Source organism: Hemicordylus capensis, chromosome 4, assembly GCF_027244095.1.
Source record: "Hemicordylus capensis ecotype Gifberg chromosome 4, rHemCap1.1.pri, whole genome shotgun sequence".
In the NCBI taxonomy this organism is placed as follows: Eukaryota; Metazoa; Chordata; class Lepidosauria; order Squamata; family Cordylidae; genus Hemicordylus; species Hemicordylus capensis.
The window spans coordinates 19,880,082-19,896,431 of record NC_069660.1 but is presented as its reverse complement, the minus strand read 5'-3'; the positions used below and the strand labels follow the sequence as shown (position 1 = coordinate 19,896,431).

General features: G+C 43.7%; 1 protein-coding gene across 1 annotated transcript in view; it reads right to left on the bottom strand.

Moving 5' to 3' along the window:
- The window catches only part of LOC128322323 (piezo-type mechanosensitive ion channel component 2-like), a 119,569-nt gene that overhangs the window by 35,310 nt on the left and 67,909 nt on the right, over nucleotides 1–16,350 (bottom strand). The window contains exons 31-38 of the mRNA XM_053243383.1: nucleotides 16,160–16,272; nucleotides 15,544–15,652; nucleotides 14,348–14,419; nucleotides 12,093–12,259; nucleotides 9,732–9,898; nucleotides 5,289–5,525; nucleotides 4,280–4,538; nucleotides 1,830–2,018 (exon numbers count right to left, since the gene is read on the bottom strand). Coding sequence (XP_053099358.1) covers nucleotides 1,830–2,018; nucleotides 4,280–4,538; nucleotides 5,289–5,525; nucleotides 9,732–9,898; nucleotides 12,093–12,259; nucleotides 14,348–14,419; nucleotides 15,544–15,652; nucleotides 16,160–16,272 — 1,313 coding nt within the window. The remainder of the gene's footprint in view (nucleotides 1–1,829; nucleotides 2,019–4,279; nucleotides 4,539–5,288; nucleotides 5,526–9,731; nucleotides 9,899–12,092; nucleotides 12,260–14,347; nucleotides 14,420–15,543; nucleotides 15,653–16,159; nucleotides 16,273–16,350) is intronic.

The following is a 16,350-nucleotide window of genomic DNA, read 5'->3' as shown; positions in this document are numbered from 1 at the left end:
CCTGCTGAAATAAGAGCCTCCCCATCTCTGACAACTTTAAAAAAGTCTTTAAAGATGCACCTATTCACCCAGGCTTTTAATGAAATATTGTTTTAACATCGTTTTAAAACATTTTAAAAAAAATTTAAATTGTTGTCATGTTTAACTTTTACTATGTCATTTATTTTGTTTTAACTACTTGTTTATTTTAACTTATGTTTTTTAATTTTGTGTTTGTTTGCTTGTTGTAAAATGCCCAGAGATGTGAGTTTTGGGTGGTATAGAAGTGTGTTAAATAAACAAACAAATAAATAAATAAATAAATAAATGAAATAAAGAGTGGCACAGTGGGGAAATGCTTGACTAACAAGCAGAAGGTTGCTGATTCAAATCCTCGCTTCTGGTACTATATAGGGCAGCAGCAATATAGGAAGATGTTGAAAGGCATCATCTCATACTGCGTGGGAGATGGCAATGGTAAACCCCTCTGTATTCTACAAAAGAAAACCACAGGGCTCTGAGGGTGCCAGGAGTCAAAATCAACTTGACAGCACACTTTACCTTACAAATTTGGGGAAATAAATAAATAAAAGATTATCCAAGGTCCCAGACAGATGTCTTTCCCAGCTCTGCTATCCAATATCTTTCCAACTGTAAATAAAGATATTGAACCTGGGACCTTCTGGTTCTCTGGCACATGCTCAACCACTGAGCTGTTTGTCCTCCCCAAAAGCTCAAACTCTTGTTGGATCGCAGCAAGTGGGGAGGAGAAGGAAATCAATGCAACTGATCACAATACCACAGCAGGTGGTCCAGGATACTCATGGCTAGCTACAGCCTTGAGCTAGGAGGTGGGGTGACTGGATGAAATAAGTTATTCCTTGGAACTTGGGATTCCAAGGACCGACAAACAGGAGGGACATAGGAAGCATAGGAAGCTGCCATATACTGAGTCAGACCATTTTCTATCTAGCTCAGTATTGTCTTCACAGACTGGCAGTGGCTTCTCCAAGGTTACAGGAAGCAATCTTTCTCAGCCCTATCTTGGAGATGCTGCCAGGGAGGGAACTTGCAACCTTCAGCTCTTCCCAGAGTGGCTCCATCCCCTGAGGGGAATATCTTACAGTGCTTATTCTCCTAGTCTCCCATTCATATAGCCCCTGGTGGCGCAGTGGTAAAACTGCCGCCCTGTAACCAGAAGGTTACAAGTTCAATCCTGACCAGGGGCTCAAGGTTGACTCAGCCTTCCATCCTTCCGAGGTCGGTAAAATGAGTACGCAGAATGTTGGGGGCAATATGCTAAATCATTGTAAACTGCTTAGAGAGCTTCGGCTATAGAGCGGAATATAAATGTAAGTGCTATTGCTATTGCTATATGCAACCCAGGTGGAGCCTGCTTAGCTAAGGGGACAAGTCATGTTTGCTACCACAAGACCAGCTCTCCTCTCCTAAACTAGCTCTCTTCTCTACAACATCTGGGGCTCTTTACTTTGGAAAAGCAGTGACTAAGGGGAGACATGATCGCAGTGTATTAAATGATGCATGGAGTGGAGAGAGTAGAGAGAGAGAGAGCATTTTCTCCCTCTCTTGCAACACTAGAACCAGGGGTCATCCCATGAAACTGAATGTCAGGGAAATTAGGACTGACAAGAGGAAGTACTTTTTCACACAGTGCTTAATTAATCTATGGAAATCACATCACACTCCCTCCAGCCTTTTTAAGCAGTTCTCAGATCCTGCTTCATGTTCTGCTTACAATATGAAACTACCCCATAGTAGAAATCAACAAATCCTTGCTTAGAATAAAACATGGACATACTCTTGTTCCTAATAAAAAGGAGTTGCAGTACCTTCAAGATATACCTGTGGAAGAACAAGGCCAGCAGCTGCACCAAATCATAGTGTACAAAGCCCTCCTTCTTCTCAATCCCAGCAATATTTGGCAAAACAAACGGGTCTTCAGCATTGATACCACAATATAACTTAGTGGTCCATGGAAAGAATCCAAACTGAGAAAAGTATTTGACCACAATTGTTATCTGGCAGGGGAAAATAAACCTCTAATTAGTTGGCAGAAACAATCTTGTGACAACTATCCATTAATTAAAAAAAATCTCTGTAGATTATCCTACATAGATAATCCCCAAAAGTACCGAATTACAAACATGTAAGCCCAGGACGACTGGAGCATGGAATTATTTTATTCAATAAATTTCTCTTGCTTTTGCCCACTTTGTTTCTAGTTTTCCATTTCAAAAGAGGAAGATCTGCAGAAATTGTATGAGGTCTCTTTTAGAAAGGTATATTCCACCTATCCCTTATTTTAAAAAATATGCAAAAATGGAGGCATCTAGTCCACATCTGGGTTCCTGAGGATGGCAGGAAGGAGCTAGGGTTGCATGCAAAATCCCTAGTATGTCCAGGCAGGGCTGGAGAAGATTCTTGCTAGAAATCTTGGAGAGCCACTGCCAGAACGTGTAGACAATATTCAACTAAATGGACCAATGGTCTAGCTCAGTAGAAAGCGGCTCCCTATGTCCCTCCTTCCATGTGTACTGCTGTCTGTAGGACCTGGTGGCCTCCTCCTCTTACTTCCTAACTGCAACCAGCAGTCCACTTGCTAAGGAAATCAGAGGCTAAACTTTCTAGAAAGGCTTGAGTCCCAGCACTCTTAATGAAGCACTGGGAGAAAGGTATGTAGAGAGACCAGAATGCACCAGCAAGAACATGATCCATTCTCTCCTTGGCACACTCACATCACTGGCTCACATCCCAGCTACCGAAGTGGGCATGGAACAGATAGCTGCATGCCTGCTGTGTCCATGTTCCACACTAAAGGCTGTGAATTTCTGAGAGCATATTGCTGGGTTCCTATCTTCCCTTCAAAGCGCCTAGTAAAAATATATCCTTGAGGGCTGTGAAGTCCTCAGGAACATACTTCCTGCCTCCACATCACTCCTTCCCCTGGAAGTGCTCTGCACCATGCAAATGTATGTCCCTGAGGGCTGCACGAGCCTAAGGGACATGTATCTCCTGGGCACAGGGCACTTCAAGGGGAAGGTAGGAATCCCAAAATTCAGTTTCCTAGGTTTGGTCATCCACAGCGGGAGTGCAGCTCATGTTCTGCACTTGCCTTGTTAGTCAGGATTTCAGCAACTGTCCCTTCCTCCTTCCAAACTAGCTGCTAGAAAATATGGCTGTCTCAGGCTTCATGATGGGATTCCAAGGGTCATATAGGGAACTGGTCCACATGAATGGAGGCTTGGGAGGCACCATGCAAAATGGAGGTGAAGGAACATTTTAGCATCTATTTGCTATACTTTTGTTAGAAAATAATGAATTAAGCCCATTTGTTCAGTTGTCACTCATGAGCCACCCAAACCTGCTTCCACTAATCCTCACTGCTCCACATATTATGCAGGCTTTGCCCTTGCAAGGAGCTGGTAAACTACCTGCACTCAAGGCTTGCCTCATAGTGCAGAGGGCAGGGAGAGGGGTGAAGATGTGATTTTCTCTCCTCTCCTGCAAAAGCCCTTTTTGTTGCCAGGAATATGTCCCTGAGGCTCACACAGCCCTCAGGGACATATTCTTAGCAACAAAAAGGGCTTTTGCAGGGAGGGAAGAGAAGAAGAAATTGTTTCTCAGCTCCCTCCCTAGCTAGTTTAACACTCCTTGTAAGGATGGAGCCTGCATAATATGTGGGTCACTGGATGCAAACCATAGTTTGTTCTGACAACACAGTGACAAGGATGTGCCATTATGAGTCTCAAGCTCTTGAGCTTCCTCTGTCCTCCCTTCTTCATGCATGAAGGGAGAAGTCTGAAAGCTTCTGTTCATAGTTTTGGACAAACTGCAGTTTCCTGTTACGTCTGAATACAGGCACCTGTGGTGTAGTCAAACCAACACCAAGGGGGGTGGGGAGCAAATTAAAATCCATTGGTGCAACCACTGGATTATTATTTGTTCACACCACCATTAGTTCGCAAACCAGGCTTCCAAACCAGGATCAAACTGTTGTTTGATATCCTGGTTTTGTGAATTATTTGTAGTTTGAACATTTTATGTGAAGGGAAAATGTATTCAGCCACAATGGGAAAATGAAATTTCTTCAAAACTACAGGAAGAAGTTTCAGTCTCTTAGCCTTCCATGCAAATGTAGAAAAATGGAGAATTTTCAAGCCAGAGGCTCAAACATTCTCCACAGTTTGTTGTGACGTCTGAAGTAAACTTATTTGTGTTTAGGATTCCCTTATCTTCATTCATCACCTGGCCCTAACAGCAGCACCAGTTGAATACCCACCTCAGTGTACATGATAGCAGTCATCCAAAAGAATTTTGTAGGCCTTGGTATAGATAACATGGCCCACAGAAATATCAGGATAGGCAGGACCAAAGTGAGGATGGAAGCAGAGACCATGTGGTTTAGAATGATCACAAAATAACACAGCATCTCTGATTTTGACACCATGGTGTTGTAGAAAGCAACTCCCAGCTTCATGGGGCGAGGAAGGCTCTGGTAGAATTTGTCTGACTGCTCCAACTCATTGTCATGACATGTCCTGGACCGCATTTGAAGGAAAAAGAAACATTGATGAACTATGATGAGTGAAGGTAAATATCTACCAACATGTATACTGTAGAATTAGCAGCACATCTAGATTAAATTAGACAGGAACAAAATTCAGGCGATAAAGACGACCATGAGGGTTAAAAATACATATTGATTTACCTTCAGTGTATGTGTGTACATATATGTATATATTCTGTACGTCATGGGTTTTCAAACTTGGATCCCCAGATGTTGTTGGACTACAACACCCATCATCCCCATGCCAAAGACCATTGTGGTTCACGATGATGTTGTGCAACAACATCTGTAGCTGTAGCCCAACAACATCTGAGGACTCAAGATATGAGAACCTCTTCTGTATGTTGTTATTGCAAAGCACAAAGATGTTAAAAGCACACATTCCAAATAAATGGAAAACATATGATCGAGCAGGAATGCTCAACTTCAGCCCTCCTGCAGATGCTGACCTGCAACTCCCATAATTCCTGGCTATTGGCCACTGTGGCTGGGGGTTATGGAAGTTGTAGTCCAAAAACTGCTGATGGGCCTAAGTTGAGCAGGCCTGCAATAGAGTAAAATATTATGGTCATAAGAATAGAAGAACATAATCAAAGTCCTGTCAGATCAGGCCAAGGTTGAAAATATGCCATGATTACCAGCACCTTGAATTTACACTCTTTAAGTGAAATAGCAATTTAGAACAGAGTACTGGTAGATGCTTAATGGCAATAACTCTTGCCTGTTCAAAAGCAGTTCACTAGCTGTCATCATAGCAGGAACCTTGTGCAATGGCCTCCCTACTTCTTTACTTCCAGCATATAGGGAAGGAGCAGGTTCTTCAATTTCTAACGAACTGCCCAGACTGGCAAAGGAAGAAGCTGGTGTGGATACATTGGGACAGGACTCTTCAGGGCTCCCTTCCTCCACCTTCTCAATTCCAGCCGCGCCCTCGGCAGTTTTGCTAGGTCTCCTGCATCTATAAAGACACAAAAACTAAATCCGCGTGAAACCTTTTGGCTAATAACAGAATGTGATGCAGTTGTTCAGAACATGGCTTATTAGTATTAGGACTCTTGCCCTCAAGGGATTGTTGACATTATTTTTTTGTAACCAAGATGGCCATCCCTCAACTTTCAATTCATTCATAAACTCTATTCAGATATGAAACATGGCTCCACACAAGCACGTTTTTGTGTGAATGACTGCATTTATTTTAAAACAGAGTCTGAGTACAGGCCTGAGATGCAGGATACAGTTAGGAAGTACACTGCTATACACCATATTCACCATAATGTATGAATAATTGTACCTGATCGCCAGATCTGCACCTGTGTACGCTATACACAGATTGTACGAGCACTGAGCACCACTTACTGCCCAAGACAGGGAGAGTGCCCGAGATCTCATTCAGGGGCATCTGCAGCATTTTTTCTTGGGGTGGGGAAGGCAGTAGGGTAGTCCAATACCCCCCGCCTTGGGAGTATGCCCCATTGAATTCAGTGGAAACTGGCTGGATCTGGGGGCGGTGGGCACTCATTGTAGTCCCCATTCTTTTTCCCCTCAGGAAAGAAATGTTAAACTGCTGGCACACATTCAAAGCCACCTCTCTCAGCTTTGTTGCTAGCAATGCTTTTCTGACGGCACCCAGGAGCCCCCTCGTTTGTGTTTGAGTTTCCAGGATTGGAGATCTCACTCTGGATATGCTCAGGAGCCTCACAGTATCATGAGCTCTCCATTTATGACCCACGGGGACAGGTCATTTAGCAACAGTGGGCCAGTTGCCCATAGATTTGGCTCCTAACAAGCAAATTGGAAAGGGGAGTAGATGCACACCCTCCCTAAGCTGGGACACCCTAAGCAGACCTCAGAACCTAACTAAAAGCAGGTTAACTTTCTGCCGAGGCCACTCTGCCCTCAGAGTGAACCGCCTCCCGATCCGATCCGATCCGATCCGATCCGATCCGCAAAGGTTAGCAGTCAGCTAATGTGCCAATTAGCTCAACAGGAAGAATACAGATAAGGCTTGCAGCGGTAAATCTCCCCCTTCACAAAAGAAGTTGAGTCAGCGATAAGGACCTAAGAGATGCGCCCATTAAAAATACTGATTGGATTCCTCAGCCTTCTGTCCATGCAGATTTCCCTTCTCATATCATCATCATCATCATCATCAATTTTATTACAGCCATTGGCCAGCAGACCCTTCTCATATCTAGGCACTCACTCTTTTTTCATGACAAAAGCCTTGGCATACCTCGGCAATTCCCAAATTGTTACATGCAGGAAGAATGAAAGATCAGCAATAATGGAATCCTTGCCAGTTCCACCCAACACAGCTGTCCAACAAAAAACGTCACTTGGAATGTGCCCCCAGGATATGTCTTTGGGCATAAGAAATTCCAGTTACATGATCCAGTGTGCTGCTTACAGTCTTCGTGCTCTCTATGAACCATCTACCTTGGAGTTACCAGCAGCTTTTGGGGCGATTTATTGTCCACAGGCCACCACACGAGGCTGTGTTCAGTACTTTCTGCCACTCTCCAGATCAGCTTTCTTGCCCAGCCTGCCCAATATTCCTCGCTAACATAGGAAGCTGGTTCCACAGAGGATGCACCCTCCTGGAATCACCTTTACCAACTAACCCCTCCAAACTCCTTGCACCCGCCTTGGCCTGAGCTTTTCCTGAGGAATGAGGTCCATCAATTCTTATCTAAAAAGCCTCTTTCTCTTGTCCAACTGGGAACTTACACCATTAGGACTTTTAAGCTAAAACACCTCACTGCAGTCAAATGTATTTTTGATAGTAATATTGCTTTAACCACACATTTCTCTCCTCTGTACCCCTCCCCACAATAAATATCTTTTTATTTTTGAAACTTGAATCTTGTCTCAGTCCAGTCTTTCCTGAGTCCACAACTTTGCACAATTAAAACTAATGTGAAACTGTTCCTTGATGAGCTAATTTCCCACACACAAGCCCAGAAGCAGATTTCAGGGTGTTCAGTCACCCCAGAGCAGCTTCATTAACGGCTTTAAAGGACCAGAGGAGGCAGATAATTTTGTACATAATTGCCCTCGGCTCCTTGGAGGAGGAAGTATGAGACAGAGAAGTGTCTAATAACAGCCAAGTTCTTGCACCCAGGGCAGATCTTATCTATGGGCAAAGTAGGCAGCGCTCATCTTAAATTTCTCAGTCAGCCATGTTCTCTCTGCCTCCATTTTGTGTGCCTACTGTCTCCCTCTCTTATTCCCTGCCACTCTTGCCTACAGCCTGTTGTTGGTTTAAGAGTCGTGAAGTGGGTGACAATAACAACAACTTCAAAGAACAAATGAAAAGCCCCAGATCTTTTAAAATGTTCATAAGGCAGGAGCCAATAAGCATGGTCACTTTCATTTTGAAAAGTGGCCGATCCTAGGATCACCCTATAAACCAATCAGAGAGAGACTAGGCTGATTGACTCCTCAGGCAGCCAATCAGAGTGCTCAGAGGATGCGGAAGTCTTTTTCTTTTAGCTCCTCAGAATACTCTAATCACCATTTTGGTTAGAGAATAGGTAGGCTGGCTGTCAGTAAGTCTGATCTTTTGTTGGCTTCTTTGTGTTTGTTTGGAGGGGAGGAATGTAACCTCTACTTTCTCTCCCTTACTCTCTGATTTGATCTGTATGCAAAGCATTATAACCCAATCCCAAAATGATATGCCATAAAACATTGGAAGGAACAGCAAACTGTAAGCCTGGAATAATTAGATTAGAAACTGGTGGCATGAGAAGCCAGAAATTTCTTTTAGGGCATATGAATGGATTCTTGAGTCCAAACTGCTTTTTAAATAATTGCAGAAGTGGTGTTCCATGTGGGTGTGGTGTAGAGAAGGAATGGATTCTGTTGGAAGGAAAATAAATTTTAAAATCCATTTGCTATGCAGAAAGCTAACCAGGTTCTTCTCTGGGTATTATGGTTAATTGGGTTCATTAAGGAAGTGATTCCTATTTTTAAAACAAACAAACAAACAAACAAACAAACATTGCTTGCTAGGAGGAACACCCAGGCAAAATGATGGGTACCGAAGGTGGGCAGAGAGTGACACATGCCTGTTCAGCAGGCATGGATTAAGGAGATACATCTTTGCTTCCCATAGTTCCCTCTAAGTTACAGGAGATGGTTCATAGTTGCAGCAAGCATCATTGAAAAACCTGTGACCTTTCTATTATTTATATATGCATTTTTAAAAAAATAAATAATTAATAAATAGGCAGACAAAACTGCCCTTCTAACTTCAGAACGTATTTGTTTTCCACTTTTGTAGCTGGTCTCTGCTTTACCTGAAGCTTATATAGATTTATTTACTTCTACATTATAGCCTGTGCTTCCTCCAAAAAGTCCAGAGTGGTGCACATGGTTACATTTATCCTCCCATCAGCCCTATGAGAAAGGTTATGCTGAGACATAAGTGACTGTCCCAGAGTCACCCAGTAAGTTTCATGGCTGAATAGGGATTTGCACTTGGATTTCCCAATCTAACCACTGTACCACTCTGGCCCAGAGTTCTTTCTTGTTTCTATTTATTATTAGCAGTATTTGTTTTTGAAATAATCAGGCAGACAGAGCTGCCCTGGTGACTTCAGAATGAATTTACTCTCCACAAAAGCAGCCTTTTGTAGCTGGTCTGTACTTTATTTGTGGCTTTTCTTGTAGGTGTGTGCTTGTGTTTTGATCCTGCCATGTTAGATACAAATCTACACACTATTGTAGTCCTGTTAAGCACTATAAAGCAACTGATGTTTTCCATATTTCTCTGTATCTTTGCTGATGAGCAATTGAGATTTGTTTGCTTGTGTGCGCATTTGTATTTTGATCCCGCTCGTTAGCTACAAATCTACACTTCGCCAGTTATTGCTAAGGTACACAGCTAGTCCACCTCCGCAGATGCTCACAACTGGCTCCACCTCTCATCATGGGCTTCACCCATCATGTGTAGCACCTGCCCTCCCTGTCCCAGGGACCACCAGCTGCCACTGCTTGCACCCAAGGTAAGAAGTCAGTGCCACAGCACTGCTGTGGTTGCATGCAATATCTCCCTGAATCTACACTGGCTAGGAGAGACACATGGTGCTCTTGCTGATCCAAGGAAAGATCATGAGAGAAGATGCTGTGATTTTCCAACTCGCTGCAGGAAGTTACTACTCACCTGAGATGTGCAGGTGATGGCTGAATGTTCTCCCTGTGTGGGTATTTAGGCAACTCATCTCTGCTTTCTTCCATCTCCGCCATCTCTATTTTGCTTTCTCCATATTCTAGATGACTTTTCTTGAGGTTATAATACTGAAGGACAGTGTCTGCTGAGGCCTCTCTTCCCTTGAAAGAAAATCCAGTGATATGATGTTCTTATGTTCTTATGTACTCTTCAGAGAATCTTGTCTTCAGGACAAGAAGGAACTAACTGAGGTTTTCTGAAACCTTAGAACAGGAGTGGCTAACCTGAGGTTAGCCAAATGTTGTTTGACTACAAATCTCATATTCCCATAGTTGTAGTCCATCAACATCCAGAGAGCCTCAGGTTATGAGGCAGAGCCATAGGCAGCAGCCACTAGATGGTGCAAGCTAGCAGCAAGGACCATGAGAGCCTGGCCACCAGTCAGTGGGCTCAGGGCCTCAGTCAGTAGCATGCCAGAGGTCAAGCCGAGTAGGCAGTCAAGATACAAGTGGGAAACTGGTAGCCGGAGCTCAGGAACATTCCAGTGGTCAAGCAAAGCAGATCGTTCAGAAAAGAAAGCATGAGTGCACTAGTATGATAACCTCAAAAAAGGGCTTTGACAATGGGGCAAGGCTGGTTCCACAGCAGGGAGTTATTATACTCTTCCTGAGTATAGACTGAGTCTAAAAAATATTTTAACCTACTGACTTTTCAACCTGCCCTTCTCATAATTGGCTCAGGGTGGCTTACAAATACATTTTAAAGCATGACATAATCTTGAGGGCAGAGGCGCACTTACCCCTGGGCTTCCAGGCCGAAGCCCAGGCCCTCCACACCCCCTAGGGGCCCCCAAATCCTCTTTAGTCTGTCCCAGGTGGCGTGGTCGTGCTATGCCACTGACCCACGCTACACCAGGAAATGTTTCTGCTAATGCATATTTGCATAAACATACCCATTTTATATTCTTACATTCTTGTGAGTTCAGTTGCCGTTTGTGCCCTCAAGAATCCACGTGTTAAAAATACTGTATATCTCACTGTGTGTGTAGGGGGATGATGTTTAACTTGCGGGGCAAGTGGGGTGGCCATCCAAAGGCCTTTAGGTCTAGGCTCCAAAATTACCTAGGTACACCTCTGATTGAGAGCTGCTGTAGCACAGTAGTTAGGAGATCCCGGCTTTGAATCTCACTTCTGTCATGCACTCCCTAGTTGCTTCAGGCAAGCCACTATTCTCTCAGCCTCATCTGCAGTATGGGGGTAACAAGCCTGGCCTACCTTATAGGGTTGTTGTTATATTATCACTATGAGACACACTATCAATATCTGAAAGCACCAGATATGCTAAATATTATATTTTGAATATTTCATTCAGAGGACAGTCCTGCCAAAGCTGGAAAGCTAATAACGTGTTGTTGTTGCTATATATTCTAGGAGTGTGCACAGACCACATGCGGCAGTTCGGTCCAAATTTGGACCGAATTGCTCCATGAACTGGTTCAGTTGGACTGACCAGCTGGGCTGGTTGAACTTACAAACCAGTTCAGAATGGTTTAGAACAGTTCGCAATCGAACTGCTCAAACCACCCAGTTTGCGGCAGACCAGTTCGACCACGAACCGGTCCGTGCACATCCCTAATATATTCTTCTTAATTTTTTACCAAGACATGAATGTAGCTAACATTTTACAAAGGATGAAAAGACAGGTCCCTGACTCAAGGGGCTTGCAATTGGAATTGACATAAGGGAGACAACAGAGGAAAGGGAAAGAAATGAAGATAGGGATAAGGAAAGACAGCATGTACAAAAGTTTCAGTTACACCAGGGCTGTACAATTTTTACTCTCCAGCTGTTGTTGAATTACAACTCCCATCATCCCCAGCCACAGTGGCCTGGGTGATGGGAGCTGTAGTCTAACAATGGCTGGAGGGCCAATCTTGTGCAGCCCTGAGTGAAAAGCTTGCATTCTGCACAGCCAGTTGCATACCCAAGAGGGACACAGACTCAGTGGCTCTGCAGCAATCATCAGTGCATGGGCACTCCTACGGATGGCAGGGAAGGCTCTGTGCCTCCTAAGCACTGTGTCACAGCAGCTGCGTCTACTCCCACCATTCCCAGCTCTTAGGATGCATAGAGCCTCCCCCACTGTCAATAGAGCATCCATGTGCTGGTGAGTGCCATTGTGGAGCCAGCAAACCAGCATCTCTCTTGGGTGCACAGCTGGCTGCGTGGAATGTAAGTTTCTGATTACTGAGACTTTAACAATGAAAGGTTGAATCTGCACATTGTTCCCACTCGGTGGTCAGCTCCCACTTGCTCTTCTGAAGCAGGAAACTGTGTCCCAGCACAGAGATGGTACCTTCTTAATCTCTTGCCAGAGTATGCATTTTTCAATCCGCAGCACGTCAGCGATGTCCAGGTTATCTTTACACAGGGACTGCAGTGCTTGTGTGGCGTCATCAAACAATGCTTGAATAAAGACCCAAGCAAACCTGACAATGTTGGTGACTCGCTGCACGATATTTTCTGCGAAGAAGAGAGAAAGCCCATATCTATGTGTAGAGCAGCAAAGAGCCAGGCTGAAATCCAAAGATTTCCTTTAAGCACATGTAAGGCTGTGTGTGTCCCTAACCCTAACCCACTTAGGACCTTCCCTCTTCCCCCCGCAACAATTCTTTGCAGCTTCTGGAGTTCTCCGAAATTTGGCTCGCCTGGCATCACAAGGTTGGAGGGCTCTTTTGTTCGTCCCTTTTGCCCTGAAATCTGTGCATTCCAGCATTCACAGAGGAATATAAGGAAGCTTGAACTTGAAACAGTATATCCACAGAGTAATTTAGTCAAGATGTCATCCAATGGTCTTACATTACCAGGAACTCAGAATATACAACATGGAATCTTAGTGTGCATGTGTGTGTATACATCTTCACTGAGATTAAACCAGGGATACTTGTGCAGAGCAGTCAGAAAAATGGATATCTAGCCATTCCACTCCTCGTTCAGATATTTAACTACCAGGGAACCCAGGATACAGAGCTGAATCACAAAGAATGATGACTCAAGCAGCTAACAGGTTTTAAATGATGCATTCCCCAAAGACGGAAAATAGGGACATCATAGGAATGATGGTATATGAGATGAAAGATCATGTCTGTTCCTGGCAAATAGGAACCCTTGGAACATACTCAAATCCCACTGCTTGTGATAGCAAGCATGTCTTGTCCTCTTAGCTAAGCAGGGTCCACCCTGGTTGCATATGAATGGGAGACTAGATGTGTGAGCACTGTAAGATATTCCCCTTAAGGGATGGAGCCGCTCTGGGAAGAGCATCTAGGTTCCAAGTTCCCTCCCTGGCATCTCCAAGATAGGGCTGAGAGAGATTCCTGCCTGCAACTTTGGAGAAGCCGCTGCCAGTCTGTGAAGACAATACTGAGCTAGATAGACCAATGGTCTGACTCAGTATATAGCAGCTTCCTGTGTTCCTATGTACTATCAGGAACAGCAGCTGGCTGGGAGGGAGAGGCAAGCAATTTCAAGTATTAGTGTGTCCTCCTTTTTCTAAGGGGCAAAACTTAAGATTTCCTGCCTTATTTCATTTCATTTCTGCCCATCAAGGTTCTCAAGGAGGCTGACAACAAAAGCCAGTGTCATAAAAATGAGATATTCACATAAAATGACATGTCACATGAAACCAAATGAAAAATGAAGACAGTCATAGGAGTACAGTCAGAAGCAGGGATCCAAAATAAAACTGCCATATTGGCCTTCAGAGGCCTAGCAGAATACAAAGGCTTTGTCAAACCTTCTAGTCAGTCAGTCTTTATTATGGTCTTTGACAAATATCACAACATCCAAAACAATATAAAATTTTAAACACAGTCATATTAATAACATAACTGTACACTGGATATAACCATTAGTGAGCAGAGTGTGTGATGAACTCGTATTGCAGAACAACAGAATTTTGCAACTGTGTGTGTGACAGACAAATTCACATCTATTAGCAAATATCTGATGCAGAATTTGTCCAATCAACCTGGCAGATGATATAAAAGAGGGCCAATTAACCTTTGCCTAAGATCCATATAAAAGACACAATCTCATCAGAGTTACAGAGGCAATATCTCTGCTCAGTAGGAATTCTACTATATCTACCAGCCAAAAGTTTCGAAGGGAAGGCATTCATACGGGCCCTTGAGAAAGCCCATCTATGTTTAGGAAAAGTAAGGAGGAATAAATAATTTGCTGGGTGAGTTCTCATCCCACACCTGAACATATGGAACCTTCTAATCTAAATATTCCCAGAGTGGTCTGGGAAGCCACTCTGCAGAAAAGGTGCCACTGTGAAAAAGGCCCAGCTTCTTGTGGTTGCCAACCCACCCTCAAAAGGCAAAGTTAACTGGAACAAGGCCTCACCTGAATATTTTAGCATACAGGGAGGGTCATACTTGCAGTGTAGGCAGATGAGTGGGCCTCTGTAGCAAGGTGGTGGTCAGGGAATTCAGCTCTCTGACCTCGGAATCTAACCACTTCTGAGGTTGTTCAGGTGCTATAACTGGTCCTGAATATTTGTGTGCCAAAGATTTTCTGGGCAGGGCATCCAGTGGAATTAATCACCTTGCTCCCCCAAGTCCTTTTCAGTGACTGGTATCTCTAAACTTTCTTCAGAGGACTCTGTTCTTCCACTGGCTGCAGATCACCAGGAAAAAAACAGAAAAAATGCATCCCAGAATTAGGAACCTTCCCAGATATCACAGAAATTTCCTAATTTTGTCACTGGAGACATACTAAGAAAGGTGCAGGGTTAGATACGGAGATAATTCCTACTAACCGGGCAAAGAAACATTTTTGAAGTGGTGGTTCTCTTCGATTTAGCAGGGAGAAGGCAAGTGTCTCTATTCAAGACAGCATAGCATCCCTCCCACTGGCTATTGCTGGTGTCTCCTTTGAGTTTCTTTTTTGTCCCTTTAAGGTAGCGAACCATTTTATCATGCCTTGTCCTTTGTAAACCTCTGTGAGAACCTTTTAAATTGATGGATCTGTAAGTTTGTTACAATCTTGTGGGCAGAGGTCTTTGGAAGAATACCTTTAGTATTAGGTTCTAATTTTGAAATTACAGCTTCTAAAGCAATAGTTGGACTTATTCCAAGGGACTGGAATTTATCCAGAGGCAAAGAACTCTGGTTATTGCAGGAACTAATTCTGGCTAAATGCCTTATACTTCAGAAAGTGAAGGACACTCCTGAAATAGAACAGTGGATTTCGGATTTACTGCTTTTGGGTGCTTGTGCGGGGGAGGGGAGGCGGGAATCACTGGAAGCTCATGGCAAGTCAATTTAGAAACCATTCCTCTAATTATATGTACTGCGAAAGACGTTTTGTAGAAAATAGTGTTCAAAGTGATTCCTTGATTAGAGTATTTTTTGCTTGTTTTGTTCTTTGTTTTATGTTTATTTGAATGGGGGGTTCTGAGGAATGTGATGTGCATTTATATACTATATAAAGTTGAGGGAAATATTTTATGATGCTGAAAGATGAAAAAGTCTTCTTTCTTTCTTTCTTTCTTTCTTTCTTTCTTTCTTTCTTTCTTTCTTTCTTTCTTTCTCTTTATATTTGCTATAATTGTTCATCCTATCTAAAAACTTATTAATTTTTAAAAAGCAGTATATAAATATTTTAAATAATACTTTCTAATAAGGAAAGTATTTTTCCATGTGTGGGAAAGTGGGAAAGAATGAAGTCACTTAATCTTCTCCTCCTTTCCAGGATGAACTGTACCACACTGTAAGATACCTGCCTCCCATTTCCACTACCTGCCAATTGGCATCGTTGCTCCTCCTCCTCCCTTTGGTCCCGAGTTTCATCTAGCTCCCTCATCCTTAGAGCTGACCTTGAGCTGTTCATCCAGGCTTCATAGGCAAGCTGCAAAGAGAAAAGGCTGTTGTTCAGCAACAGAATACTTCACGGAATCCATCAAACCAATTACTCCCAAGGTCTGCTCTCTACACGAAGGGGCTTTAGCTGAGAGGGGGAACACATGCTTTGCATGCAGAAGGTTCCAGGTGCAACCCTAACAGGTTGCAGGGAAAATCTTCTGCCTGAGACCCCGGGGAGCCACTGTCAGTTAGAAGAAGCCATCCTGGAAGAGACAGACCAACAGTTTGATGCAGTATGAGGCAGCTTCATATGTTTACGCTCGTAGGTAGACATCTCAGCCTTTCCAAAGGAGCCAAAACAACGTACAAAAATGTATGCAATGACCAGAGGGAGCAGAAGTTCTATGACTCACTGTTAGGGTTAGCCCCAACTCTAACCCTGTCCCTCATTCCTCCTCCAGATCCCCTGCTCCCTCCGTCCTCACAGCCCACACTCCCCATTGTTGTGCCCCTTCCACTAGCCCTTATTTGGAAAAAAGAACAAGGGTCACACCTGGAATGCTGTTTTCCTCTTGTGGGATTCTTCCTCACTCTTTTCAATATGTCCTTGTTCCTCCTCTTCCTCACTATCCGTCTCAAAGAGGTAGTAGCTTCCACCTCGAATCACTGGAACGAATGCAGGAAGCAGAAGGCTACGAACCTGAAAGGTCTTGTGGAACTCTGTGCCACATGAACAACATCGCA